Raw genomic sequence first — 14075 nt, forward strand, 5'->3', positions numbered from 1 at the left:
ATTTATCAACAAGCAAATAGTTGGCAAGCCTCAGAGTGCAACCCGGGACAGGAGGGGATCTGGCCGCGCCCAGAGCCACCTCCCGCTCCTGGGCAGTAGGTGTCCGAGGCAGCTCCTTGGGAACATCGCGTGCCCATGTCCCAGGGGCGGGGTCTCTCCTTCCAGACCCGGCGCCCGGCTGCAACTGGTTTTCCCTGCTCATTTCCTCCCTTGTGGCCGCAGCCCTGATCCCACCTGGGAGAGAGACTCCACGGTGCCCGCCCAGAGTGGTTTTTTCCCTCTGGACGCCACCCTCACTCCCACCCCCAGCCTGGGGTGCCCTTCATCTACCCCATACCTGCAAAGCTCGGCTACCTCTTACTCATCCTTCAAGTCTCAGTTCAGGGCTCATCTCCTTCAGGAACCCTCCCCTGCCTGACCCACTCCCCACCCCCACATCCACTCTTCCAGGCTTATCTCTGTTGCTACTCTTATCACATATTATAATTTATCCAACAAATATTTACTGAGTGTCTGTCTACCGAGTGCCAGTCTCTGAGGATCGGGGGTGAATTTGTTCAGTGGTTCAGTGTGCTCAGCTTCCAACCCTCACCTTAGTCCTTTTGGGTGGGTTTTGTTGTTACCCCAGTGTTATGGGGGGAGAAACACAGAGAGGTGAAGTGACTTCCCCCAAGCTCACCAGTGAGTAACTGGCAGAGCCAGAATTCAAACTCAGGCAGGCTGGCTCCCAAGCCTGAGCCCTTGGTTCTTTCTCCCTCCAGACAGACAGCTGTCCTCCCTGGGATTATTTTCCAAAGCAAGAGGCCGCTGATAAGCAATTAAGTCAAGAAAATGAGTTCGGCTTCTGATGCATGCCAGCATGGGAATGTTGTTGTTGTTGTAGTGTTGCTAAGTTGTGTCCGACTCTTTGCGACCCCATGGACTGTAGCCTGCCAGACTCATGTTGTTGTTGTTGTTGAGTTGCTAAGTTGTGTCTGACTCTTTGCGACCCCATGGACTGTAGCCTGCCAGACTCCTCTGTTCATGGGATTTCCCAGGCAAGAATACTGGAGTGGGTTGCCATTTCCTTCTCCAGGGGATCTTCCCAACCCACATCTCCTGCATTGGCAGGTGGATTCTTTACCACTGAGCCATGAGGGAAATAAGCAGGTGGAAATGGTCAAGTGACTGGGAGGTGACTTTGCATAGGGAGGTCAGGGGACGTCTCTGAGCAGATGAAACCTAAAGGAGGAGGAGAAACGAGACACTTGAAGATCTGCTCAGAGAATATTCCAGGCACAAGGAGCAGTGGGCCTTGAATTTGAAGACAACATGGAGTGTCTCTGGAGTATAATGAACAAGTGGGAGGAAGCCAAGTGGGGCATTTGCATTTTATTCTGAGAGCAGCAAGGAGCTTCTAGAAGGTTCTAATGGGGGCATGCTATGGGCTGATTCGCAATTTTTTTTTTTTTTGGATGTGGACTATTTTTTAAGTTTTATTGAATTTGTTACAGTATTGCTTTTTTTGGCTGCAAGGCATGTGGGATCTTAGCTCAACCAGGGATAGAACCCACACCCCTTCCATCGGAAGGCAGAGTCCTGACCACTGAACCACAGGGAAGCCCATGATTCACAGTTTAAACAGTTGCCCTGACCACTGTGAAGGAGGAAGGTTGTAAGGCAGCAAGAGTGGAGGCAGAGGCTCCTGCAGGAATCGGGGTTGGGGGGAGCTGGCGGCCCTGGACCAGGGTGGGAGCCTTAGAGGTGCAGGAGGTGGGCAGGAAAGAGAATTGCCATGACCCTACTCTGTGGTCTCTCTTACGCCATGAGCTTCAAGCGCAGGACTGTCTTGCTGGCCTCCGTGTCCTGAGCCCAGTGTGTGACTCAGTAAGCGTTGGGTGAGAAATGCAGTTTGTCTTTCGTGGTGGAGGACACCTCAGCTCAGAGGCTGCGGAAGCCTCTCACGTGCATGTCAGACAGAGTCAGCTCCTGGATCGGATTTCACCACCTGCCCTGGACCCACCTGATTTGGCTGGCGCAGAGGGTGAGACCAAAGAGACAGGAAATGGCTTCTTAATCCAAACATGGGGACAAATACCTGCTGACCTCATGGGGTTATTGCAAGAATTAAAGGAAAGAACATACACTGAAATCTTCAGCATGACCTGGGGAAATTAGCTCAGTAAATACTGTGGAACAGAAAGCTTAGAAAGTGTGTTTCAGGTATGTTTCTGCAGTATCTGATGCACCGAGCCCCATTCCCTCCTGTTTTTAATAAAATAACAGAAAACCATATAAAAACATCCAAAGACATTTTAAATGCTAGTTCCATTTTTTAAAATATATTTATTTATTTAGCTCCATGGGTCTTAATTTGAGGCACTCAGGATCTTAGATCTTTGTTGCTGCTTGTGGGACCCTTAGTCTCGGGATGCAGGATCTCTTCATTGCGGCATGCAGACTCTTAGTTGCATCATGTGGGATCTAGGTCCTTGACCAGGGTTTGAACCCCGACTCCCTGCATTGGGAGTGTGGAGTCTTAACCACTGGACCACGAGGGAAGTCCCCTTAAATGCTGTTTTCTATGGAGACTTGAAATTGGGCTTCCCAGGGGGTGCTAGTGGTAAAGAACCCACCTGCCAATGTAGGAGACTTAAGAGATGTGGGTTCCATCCCAGTCCCTGGGTTGGGAAGATCCCCTGGAGAAGGGAATGGCACCCCGCTCCAGTATTCTTGCCTGGACAATCCCAAGGACAGAGGAGCCTGGCAGGCTGCAGTCCATGGGGTGGCACAGAGTCGAACACAACTGAAGTGACTTGGCACACGTGGGGACTTGAGAGCATACACATAGAACAGGGTGTGAGGGACTCACACCTGGGTGGTGGGTGTGAGGACCCACCACCCAGATCCAATAAGTGTGACTCTCATCCTGTCATTAAAGCAAATCCAAGACCTCACATCCTTTTCATCTATATGGTGTGTAGAATGTATCTTCAAAGAGAAAGACTTTTGACAGAAGCACAATCCCGTTTCGCCACCTTAAAAAGGAAACGATCGGTGATTCCTCATTACTATCATCTACCCAGTGGTGTTCAGTCTTGTCAGGGTCAGACTTTTTTGTTGGCCTGTTTGAATGAGGATCCAATTAAAGTCCACAGGTTGGGAATAGAACCAAGTCTTTGAAGTTGCTTTCAATCTGAAGGTTACCTCCCTTTCCCTGTCTCATAATTTTTTTGTTGAAAACACTGGGTTGTTTATTTTCTGGAGTCTGGATTTTGCAGATTGACTTTTTGCGGTATCTTTGAACTTGTTCCTCTGTCTCCAGTATTTGCTGTAAATGGTAGTTAGAGACAGATGTTTGATCCTGTTCACAGCTGGGTGTTGTGGTTGTTGTTTTGTTTGTTGGCGAGGCCACTTTCTGGGCAGCCTGTGCCCTTCCATCGGGACACACAGCATTGGTCACCCCTGGTGCATGTTGCCCCAAAGCCCCCAAATCAGGGGAACAAAATGATGACCCTCTAATTGTATCAGTCGCTCTTCAGTTACTAGCTTGATGAAACCAGAACTTAACAGCTATTTTACAACAAAAAAAGTCAGTTGAAGGAAGCCATAAAGGAGATTTAAAAGGCATATCAACCAATCACATGTCAATGTCGTTTGTATCTTAATTTAAACCAATAAATTGTAAAACCAAAATTGACCTCTACGAGACAATATAAATTGAATGTATAATAATACTAAGGAATTTTTATCAGTTATGTTTAACCTGGTAATAGCGGTGTTTTAGCAGTTCTTATGGGGACTCCCCTGGTGGTCCAGTGGTTAAGCATCCATCTTCCAATGGGGGGGATGTGCTCCAGCGCTCCTGACTTCTGTCTTTGTACCTCTCAGTCGCCGCCTCTGTCTTCATGTGACCTTCTCCTCTGTGACTCCTCTGCCGACTCTTTAAGGACACTTGTGGGTGGATTTAGGACCCACGTGATAAAACCGGTTAATCTCACCTCAAAATCCTTAACTGTGCCTGCGAAGATCCCTTCTCCAAATAAGGTCACTTTCACAGGTCCCTGGGGTTAGGCTGTGGACACCTCTTTTTGGGGGTCACCATTTAAATGACCACATGGCTTACAAGACCCTGTAGACGAGACAGCTGAAAACATCAAAGAAGCTTCTTTTTTGGGTCTCAAAATAAATAAATAACCCTCAGGGCAGATGGTTTTGACAAAACTTTTGTTTCAGTTTTATATATGTATACATCTTATGTATGTGAATATGTTTGTAGGATTGTGATGTAAAATTGTATTTTTAGATCAAAAAAGTTCACAGGCCACTGTAGTTAAATTACACTGGCAAATAAAAGCACAAATTAACCTCAAAAAAAAAAAAAAAAAGAAAGAAACAAAAAGCAACTTCTTCATACTTCATGACTAAGCCAGAGAGCCTGGCTCCTACCCCAAAGAACACTCTCTTTCCCAATAGAGTCTGAGGATCTCCTCTCTGGTGGGTGCATGGCTGCAGGGGAATGGACAGAATGACCTGTCGCTCACTTCTCCATTCCTGAGCCTCTCTGAGCAGTAATCTACCAGCTCCCTGCTGTCACGCACCCGGGGGGTGGCAGTGGGGGTGACATCAGCTGGGATGGGGATGGGCCCTGGCCTCCAGCTGATGGTGTTTCTTTCAGGAACTTCACACCCATCTTCCACCCTGATTATGGCAACTGTTACATCTTCAACTGGGGCATGACGGAGAAGGCCCTCCCTTCAGCCAACCCGGGAACTGAGTTCGGTAAGTCTGTCCTGGAGCCAGAGCCATGAGGTTTTAAATCCTATCATGTGAGGATGAAAGACCAAATGGCCATCAGCCAGATGGTGCAGTGGTAAAGAATCTACCTGCCCAGTGCAGGAGATTTAGGAGGCTTGCGGGTTCAATCCCTGGGTCGGGAAGATCCCCTGGAGTAGGAAATGGCAACTCACTCTACTATTCTTGCCTGGAGGATCCCATGGACAGAGGAGCCTGGTGGGCTACAGTCCATGGGGTCGCAAAGAGTCAGACATAATTGAGTGATCACCAAGCATACACACCATCAGCTGTTGAGGGACAGGACCGAGTTTAGCCAGAGGCCGGCATGCAGAGCAGCAGCATCTACTGGGTACCCCGGGGCAGGGCCAGGTGCCTTCTCAGCTGCTCCCCAACCCAATGTGCAAAAATCCCTGGGTAGTGAGTGACTGGTGCGCCCCTTCTGCTGATGAGCAAAGCAAGGAAGCAGTGGCTGAGAGCACAGGCTTCTGTGACCAGATGGAATCCCAGCCCCACCATTTACCCCCAGGTGATGCTGAACCGAGACTGAACTTCTTGAAGCTCTCGTTTCTGCTCTTGCACAATGAGCAAATGAGCAGAGCAAATGAGCAGAGCATATGGTTCAGACCCCATCACATCATCCTGGCCTAAGGCAGGTAGACCTCTGAGCACAGAGCAATTGGCCTTGCCCCTGAGCCTGGCCAGCAGCAAACTCTCACTAAATGCAGATGTTCTGAGACGTTTTAAGTAACTTTCCCATGATCACACAGTTAGCCTGGGGCAGAGCCCTTACTGTCAGCCTCGTTTCTGTGCAGTTCATGAGAGACAGAGAGAAGGTGAAGTAGTAAACAGAAGTGAGGAAGAGGGAAGTGGTTGATGGCAGAAGCTGCTCGTCTTGGGAGCAGCTGGTGGACTCAGCATCTGCGCCAGGCCTTGGGGAGCAAATCCTTCCTCCCTATCCTTAGGTTCTGAGCTCCCCAGCCATCAAAAGACAGGTGTCATTCAGCAACTGTCAGAGCTGCTGGTCTAGAGGGGTGTGGGTGGGCTACCAACACTTCACCCACCCCGGAGCCTCTGAGGATACTGGGCATCACAGAGATGCCAGCTAGCTCACTCTCTAGTGATGACTGATGATTAAGATCAAAGCTGCCTGTAGAAGTCCATCAACTTCCACTTCCTCGTTGAGTGACCTATGACAAGGTCCCTTACTCTCTTTGGGTCTCAGTTTCCTCATCTGTAAAATGGGGACAATAATTGTACCTATCTCATATGCCTTTTATAAGCCTCAATGAGATCATGTAAATAAAGCCCTGAGCCCAGCACTCAGTATGCAGCAAATGCTCAATAAATGCTAGGCTTCTTGTCCTGCCCAGTCCTTTCTTCTTGCCTGTCTCAGTCGTATCCAACTCTTTTTGTGACCCCATGAACAGTAGCTTGCCAGACTCCCCTGTCCATGGAAACTTCCAGGTAAGAATACTGGAGTGGGTTGCCATTTCCTTCACCTGGGGATCTTCCAAACACAGGGATCAAACCCACATCTCTTGCATCTCCTGCATTGGCAAATGGGTTCTTTACCACTGGCACCATCTGGGAAGCACCCCCTGCCATGATTCATAAAATACTGAGTCTGGTCTCCACCTTCAAGAAGAGAACAGTGGAGTAGGGAAGGAAGACAAATAATAAAAGAAAAATTTCAAAAGTGAGACAGGTACTTGGAAGGTGAGTTCCAGGACAAGGAGAGAGTATGACAGAGATCCCGAGACCCAGTCTAGACAGTCAGGGAAGGCTTCTGGAGGAAGTGATACTTGGACTGAGCCCTGAAGGAAGAGTAGGAGTTTCTAGGAGCAAGGTGAGGCTGGAGACAGCATTCCAAAGAGAAGACAGCCTGACGAAGGCCCAGCAGTAAGAAGGAGCATGGCAGCTGAGAGGACCCTGGAGACGAGAGGCGAGGCTGCCTGGGCTGCAGCCTTGGATCTACCTGCCGTGTGGAAGAGGCCGTGGAGTAGAGATGGGGCAGGCAGAGCCCAGAGTGGAGACCGTGCTGGCTCAGACTAGGAAGTGGGCCTCAGAAAAGGCAAGAAGTCCGGGTTTTCGTAAAGTGGAGCCAGCTTCCTGCATAGACCCTGGCCTTCCCTGGCTGGCGGGGGCTGGGACCAGTGGGTGGTGGGTCTGCACTCAGCCTTGGGGAGCCAGCTCAGGCTGCCCTCCGCCCCATCTTCCCCTCAGGCCTAAAACTGATCCTGGACATGGGCCAGGAAGACTACGTCCCCTTCCTCACGTCTACGGCTGGTGCCCGGCTGATGCTTCACGAGCAGAGGTCATACCCCTTCATCAAGGAAGAGGGCATCTATGCCATGGCGGGGATGGAGACATCCATCGGGGTGCTCGTGGTATGCCTGCAGGCTGTCTGCCCAGTGCCCACCCCCCAGGGCCTGAGAGGAGCAGCTCCGGGCCTCCCCAAGCCCTGGACCTCCCCACCATTCACTCCTGCCTCACCTTCTGCCTGGAACCCCAGCGGGCCCCACGCTTGGGGGAAGATGAGTCCCACCCCTGGCACCTGCTGGGGCGTCAGCCCTCCAGCCCCTCTGAGCATCCCCTAGGCCCACTTGCTGGATGGGAGGGAGGAACAGAGGGGGGTTCCTAGGGGTGACCAGGGGTCCCCACAAACTACCTCTTACACAGGACAAGCTGCAGCGCAAGGGCGAGCCCTACAGCCAGTGCACCAAGAACGGCTCTGACGTCCCCATCCAAAACCTCTACAGCAACTACAACACGACCTACTCCATCCAGGTGGGACGATGGTGGCTTGAGGCCTGAGGTGTCTGGGAAAGCTGGTCCCAGCAAGGCTGGCTCTGCTGGATCTTTGGGACCACAAGGTTCACTGGAGGCTAGGGAACCAGTCTAGTCCTGGTTCTTACCAGGGCCCGGGTCTGGCCACTTCTTGTCCTTGCTTGGCAGGTGTGGCCTTGGGGTTTTGCTCCGGGGTTTCCCAAAAAGAACTCTTGTGTGTATTAAGGATTTACATGGATTAAACAATCATTTGATCCTTTCAGTACCCATATGAGGCAATAATATTCTAACAATAATTATTAATTATTGTTAGTATATATTAATATGCTATTAACAGCATTTATTGTATATGCATTTATTATACTATACCATTATTATTATAATATACTAATAATAGCAGGCTTATCATGCTAGGCAGGCACTGTTGCATGTGCATTACATATATAAATTTTTTTACATATATATATATATTCTACATATATATTATATATATATAAAATAATTTAATCCTCATAACAATACCAAGATGTAGATGCTATTATTAAGAATGAGGAAATTGGGGCTTATAGACCCTAGTCCAAATGCCTCATCAGTGTTCCTAAGTCCCTCTTTGTATCTGGCCTTAATCCCCTTTGTTGCAGCTGGGGCTTCCTTACCTCTTATCCTGATCTCCAAGGTCAGCCACGAGGCTTGGCCTCAGACCTGGCCCCAGAGGACAGGACAGACTGACTCTTTGCAAAGATGACCAAAGTGACCGCTCACAGTGACACTTTCTCTCCCAGTCCAGTCTGCCTTGGTGGATGAGGACACAGGATGGCTGGGGGGCAGCCCAGTGTCCAGCTCCGTGTCTGAGAGCCCCGAGCAGGGTGTAGTTTTCCCTTTCGTCTTAGACACGGGAATCCACCATCCCCCCTGCCCACTCTGTCCAGCTGACCCCATGTACCGCTCACTCCAACCCTCCTGTCTGGCGGGGGGCTTCTGCCTGTGATGGAGAACTTGAGGAGTCTTTAAGCCTCTGGAGGGACAGATGGACAGACAAGGCAGCCGGGGGTGGGGGCGGTGGGAGCACAGAGAAGGAGGCCACAAAGGCATCAGTCCCCAGCCCTGGAAACCCCATTCCAGAGAAACCCCAGATCTCGTTTTGTGCAGTGCCATCACCAGTCTGGACAGAGACCTTGGCAAAGTCCCAGGCCCTGGTCAGGCACTCTGCCTGCCAGCCCTGGCCCCGCCCTAGCCCACCCTGGAGAGGGCCCCCACCTTCCAGGTGAGACAGTGAGGTCTGAGTGAATGTTGGACACTTGGCCCAGAGCTCCGTGCTGACCCACTGCCCCCGATCTTGCCCCAGACCCCCTCCTCCCAGCTGTGCCATTTCATCTGCCACCCACCCCCGCGCACTCCCCGCTTCCTCCCGCGAGGAGCCTGCAGGTTCTCAGGGGAGAACGGAGCACCAGATGCAATGGACTGGGAAGGAGCAGGCAGGAGAGCAGGGGAGAGGATGCGAGCTCCTTGGCAAGGGTGGGAGCGGGAAGCCCTCCAGAGGAGGACTTGGGAAGCCTGGCAGGAGAGCCGTGACAAGCGACTGCTTCCATTCTCCAAGTGCCTAACGGCATGCTGACCTCCCCACCTTAGACACAGGAGCAACAGGAATAAACTGAGGCTCGGAGGGGAGGTCTGGCTCCGGAACACATAGCTCGTTTCTGAGTGGACTGAAACCAGGTTGGACCTGAAAACCCAGAAATTATAGATTGATCTCATCCAGCCTACAGGGGCCTGGTCCACTCCCCCACTTCCCTCACCCCCACCAGGGGACATTCCATAGAAGGTCACTTCCTCTCCTTTGTACTGAGCACTTGGATCACCCTTCTCACCTTCCCTGAGTGTTTCCCTCCAGGACGAAGGAGCACAGAGCGAGCTTGCCTGCTTTCTCTTCTGCGTCCTTCCATGCAAATGGCTTGGAAGGCTGCTGGCAGCCTTGTAACAAGAGCTTTCTTAAGAGTTAGCTGTTTTTTGTTGTTGGGGGGAAACAGTGGACACATTTGGGATCTTAGTTCCCTGACCAGGGATCAAACCCACGCCCCCTGCTGTGGAATCACGGAGTCCTAACCATTGAGGGAAGTCCCTGAGAGATAGCTTTAGGGTTGGAACAACCCCGTGTCATCTGTGGGGCTAGCCTCAGAGAGCTGGGTTCTGGCTTGAGTCCTTCTGTGGGGACAGAGACAGGGAAGGACAGCCACCTCCCACCTCGAGGGGGTAGGGGGAGGAAGCTTAGCCACCTCGCCACCCTTTTCCACTGGAGGGGCGCCTCCTCAGCTCCCCCAGCCCCTGGCCTGGGCATCCAGCGCCCTGGGCCCCATCCCCCTGGGCGGAGGTGGGGACATCGCCTTCAAGTCTGCCTTCTCTCTGCCCCTTCCCACCCCCCAGGCCTGTATTCGCTCCTGCTTCCAGGAGCACATGATTCGGGAATGTGGTTGTGGCCACTACCTGTACCCACTGCCCCACAAGAGGAAATACTGCAACAACCAGGAGTTTCCGGACTGGGGTGAGCGGGGAGCCCCTCGGGGACCGGCCCCCCCAGCCCGCTGGGCCTCTGCTCACAAAGGCTGTGCCCGCAAGCGGCGGGTGGGGGGCTCCATGAGTCCTCACCATCCATGGCCCCTCTCGCCCTGGTTCTCCTCACCCCCAGCTCCCTGATGCTTTCAAGTGTACACGTGAAACGTGTAAGTTCGGGAGAGAGTTTGTCTTTGAAACCTGAAGTCACCAGAAGGGGAGCCCCTACTGGACTCACACTGAGCCAGGGTCATCCAAACACCGATGGATGTTGTCAGTGGCAGAGGGAGTCCTACCACCTGTTAAAACTAATGTGTGTGGACAGGAGGGAAGAACTTTATCCCTTCCAATACTCATCCCTCCCCACGTGACCTGCTGGCCCTAGCCTGCCCCTCACCAGGCTCAGGGGTGACAGGTGGAGGGAAAGCTGCTCTGATCCTCCTGAGCTGGGGCTGGGGTGCTGGGGAGGAGGTCCCTCTGGCCAAGCTGGGGCCAAACGGCTGGAGAGGGGGCACCCAGGGTGGGTGATTTTCCGTGACAAGGGGAGTTTGGATCAAGACAACGCTCCCCACTCAACCTAACCACAGGCCTTAGGTGGCTCAGGGCCAGGAGATCAGAGGGCGGCCGGAGGCTCAAAGCAGAAAACCTGGCTCAAAATCTCTCCCCCCAACCCCCTCCCACCCAGCCCATTGCTACTCAGCCCTGCGCATCAGCCTGGCACAGAGGGAGACCTGCATCTACGCCTGTAAGGAGTCCTGCAAGTGAGTCCACCCAGACGGGATGGGCGGGGCGGGTGTGGAGCCGGGGCGGGCGGGGACAGTGACCATGGGCTGCCGTCTCTCTTCCAGTGACACTCAGTACAAGATGACCATCTCCATGGCCGTCTGGCCTTCCGAGGCCTCCGAGGTGAGTCAGGGGAGCGGCCAAGCTCCTGGCCGCCCAGCTTTGGATGGGAGGCAGGTGTGGCCGGAGGTCTGCAGGCTGTTGGGAACTCTCCTCCACTCCTGCCCCGCCTCCTTCCACCCGTGTCCCCCAAGGACTGTGCAGGGGACATGGCAGTGAGTGGGACAGACCGTCCTTTGCCCTTTCGGAGCTTACTTTCCAGCTGCAGAGACAGACGATATACAGAAATAAGGTCATTTCCAGGGGCTGTGTAGGGAGTAAACCAGATGCTGGAAGGGTAACTGGGGGAAAGCACTTTAGACAGGGTGGTCAGGGAAGACTGCCCCCTCCCCACCTCTCTAAAAAGGTATCTTTGAGTTGAAACTGGAGGATGGGGCTGAGCCAGCCTGGGAGGGAACAGCAAGTGTGAGGGCCTGCGGTGAGAACTAAAGCAGGGAGGCCGGGCCTATGGGGAAGAGCCTGGAGACCCAGTGCCTTTCCCCTCTCTCCCTGTGCGCACACACAGTCCCCAGGGCTGTGGTCTGCCTCCCACGGGTAGCAGGGCCCATGGCTGGGAGGGGATGCTGCGGGCACTGTTGTTCTCAGCTGCCTTTTTGGGTTCCAGGACTGGATTTTCCACGTCTTGTCTCAGGAGCGGGACCAAAGCAGCAATATCACCTTGAGCAGGTGAGCTCAGAGTCTGGACCGGCCAGGGAGGGCAGGAAAGAGGAGAAACCAGAGCCTCGGGGGAGGGGCTTGGACACAGGGCAGCTGCTCAGACACCTTCTCACACTGGTCAGATCCAGAAGCAAGCCTAGAGGAGGAAGTACTGGGAGTGAAAGAGAGGCCAGCCAGGGGGGCACAGAGCCTACCATTTCCTAAAGGACAACCTGTTCATTCATTCATCCACCCCTCCGGTCCTTTCATCCTTGAACCCGTCCACCCATCTATCCATCATCCATCCTTTCAATCGTCTCCCCATCCATCTATCCACTCACATCCATCCATCCATTCACCCTCCATCATCCATCCTTCCCTTCTTCCACTCATCCATCCACCCACCCAACCTCCATCCATTCATACATCTTTCCATCCATTCAACACAACCAGGAATTGAGCACAAGAAAGACAGGAGCTTTCATTCTGTCAGGAGCTTCGAGTCTAGAGGACAGAGATACATGAACAGGGCTTTGGTGGTGGTAGTCTGCACAGTACACTTTCTCAGGGAGCCCAGCAGAGAAGGAGGCCCCTTCTTCCTGAGAGATAAGGAAGATCTGTATAGGGAGGTAACCCTTGAGCTAATCCCCTAAGGAGGAGTAGTAACTGTTTAGACAAATAGGAAGAGGCGCTGATGTCCCAGCAGAAGGCTGGAGGTATGAGAGAGCATCACCTTTCTGAGGATCATCAGGTGTAAGGGGGAAGCCCTCTTGACCACATTTCCCTGCCCTGGGTCCCCTGACAGCGGGCCAAGGCCTAGGACTCTATGTCAAGTCTACTGTACTGGGAGTGGGTGAGGGGATCCCAGAGCCAATCTTTAGGACTGTCTTGGCCCCCAGGTCCTTTGGAGAACTGGTTCAGAAAGAGATGCATGGAATGGGTGAGGGGCAGAGGTGCCTTTTCTGGCCCCAAGGCCTAGAGGGGCCCTTCCTGGTTCTTGTTTGGACTCTCCACTCCTGGGAGTGGGCACACGGGAAGCTTGAGCCAGAGGAGGGTACCTTTGCTGTGTGTGTGTGTGTGTGTGTGTGTGTATTGGGGAGAGGGCACCAGTTCCCTTTGCTGCCTCCTGCAGGAAGGGGATTGTCAAGCTCAATATCTACTTCCAAGAATTCAACTATCGCACCATTGAAGAGTCAGCAGCCAATAATGTGAGTCTCGGGGCTCCTGACACCTCAGCCCTGCCTGCTGCCCCTCCACCCTGCAGCCTGAGGGTGGGGAGGATCCAGAGCCCAGCAGAGGAATTAGGAAGGTCCCTTGTTTGCATCACCAACTCAATGGACATGGGTTTGGGTGGACTCCGGGAGTTGGTGATGGACAGGGAGGCCTGGTGTGCTGTGGTTCATGGGGTCGCGAACAGTCGGACACAACTGAGCGACTGAACTGAACTGGACTTGTTGTTTATGGGTTTCCCTGGTGGCTCAGATGGTAAAGCGTCTGCCTGCAACCCGGGAGACCTGGATTTGATCCCTGGGTCTGGAAGATCCCCTGGAGAAGGAACTGGCAACCCACTCCAATGTTCTTGCCTGGAAAATCCCATGGACAGAGGAGCCTGGCAGGCTACGGTCAATGGGGTCACAAAGAGTCGGACAAGACTGAGAGATTAACACTTGCTTACTTGTTGTTTAGTTGCTCAGTCGTGTTCAACTTTTTTGCAACCCAGTGGACTGGGGCGCAATACTGGCAGGCGGATTCTTTAGTGCTGAGCCACCAGGGAAGCAGGAAGGTCCCATAGGCACTCCCAGATTACTTCCCTGGGCTGAGATGATCACCTGTTCTCCCTTTCTGGCCACCAACTCACCTCACAGGAAGCCGTGAGGTTGGGCTTGAGGCAGAGATCTGTGGCCCAACCCCCCAACTGCGGTCAGGCCCTCACCCCCCTGCTCCCTGCAGATCGTCTGGCTGCTCTCAAACCTGGGCGGACAGTTCGGCTTCTGGATGGGGGGCTCGGTGCTCTGCCTCATCGAGTTCGGGGAGATCATCATTGATTTCGTGTGGATCACCATCATCAAGCTGGTGGCCCTTGCCAAGAGCGTGCGGCAGAAGCGGGCCCAGGCTCGCTACGAAGGCCCGCCGCCCACTGTGGCCGAGCTGGTGGAGGCCCACACCAACTTTGGCTTCCAGCCAGACTTGGCCACACCCGGCCCTGACGTGGGGGCCTACCCCCACGAGCAGAACCCGCCCATCCCGGGCACCCCACCCCCCAACTACGACTCCCTGCGCCTGCAGCCGCTGGACATCATTGAGTCTGACAGTGAGGGGGATGCCATCTAGAGCCTGCCCTGCCCCTCCCGGCGGGCCAAGAATTTGGACCTGAGCAGCGGAGACATCGCCCAAGGCCAGAGTCCAGGTCCCTCTACAGAGAGGCT

The 14075-nt window shown here is 53.3% G+C and overlaps 1 protein-coding gene across 1 annotated transcript in view; it reads left to right on the forward strand.

Moving 5' to 3' along the window:
* The window catches only part of SCNN1B (sodium channel, non-voltage-gated 1, beta subunit), a 73155-nt gene extending 59086 nt beyond the window's left edge, over positions 1-14069 (forward strand). The window contains exons 5-13 of the mRNA XM_010837198.1: positions 4658-4761; positions 7000-7163; positions 7456-7563; positions 9985-10102; positions 10796-10871; positions 10959-11016; positions 11618-11679; positions 12782-12857; positions 13600-14069. Coding sequence (XP_010835500.1) covers positions 4658-4761; positions 7000-7163; positions 7456-7563; positions 9985-10102; positions 10796-10871; positions 10959-11016; positions 11618-11679; positions 12782-12857; positions 13600-13980 — 1147 coding nt within the window. The 3' untranslated portion in view covers positions 13981-14069. The remainder of the gene's footprint in view (positions 1-4657; positions 4762-6999; positions 7164-7455; positions 7564-9984; positions 10103-10795; positions 10872-10958; positions 11017-11617; positions 11680-12781; positions 12858-13599) is intronic.
* Positions 14070-14075: the final 6 nt, after the last annotated feature.

The sequence above is a fragment of the Bison bison genome, unplaced genomic scaffold (genome assembly GCF_000754665.1).
Source record: "Bison bison bison isolate TAMUID 2011002044 unplaced genomic scaffold, Bison_UMD1.0 scf7180017864072, whole genome shotgun sequence".
Lineage (NCBI taxonomy): Eukaryota > Metazoa > Chordata > Mammalia > Artiodactyla > Bovidae > Bison > Bison bison.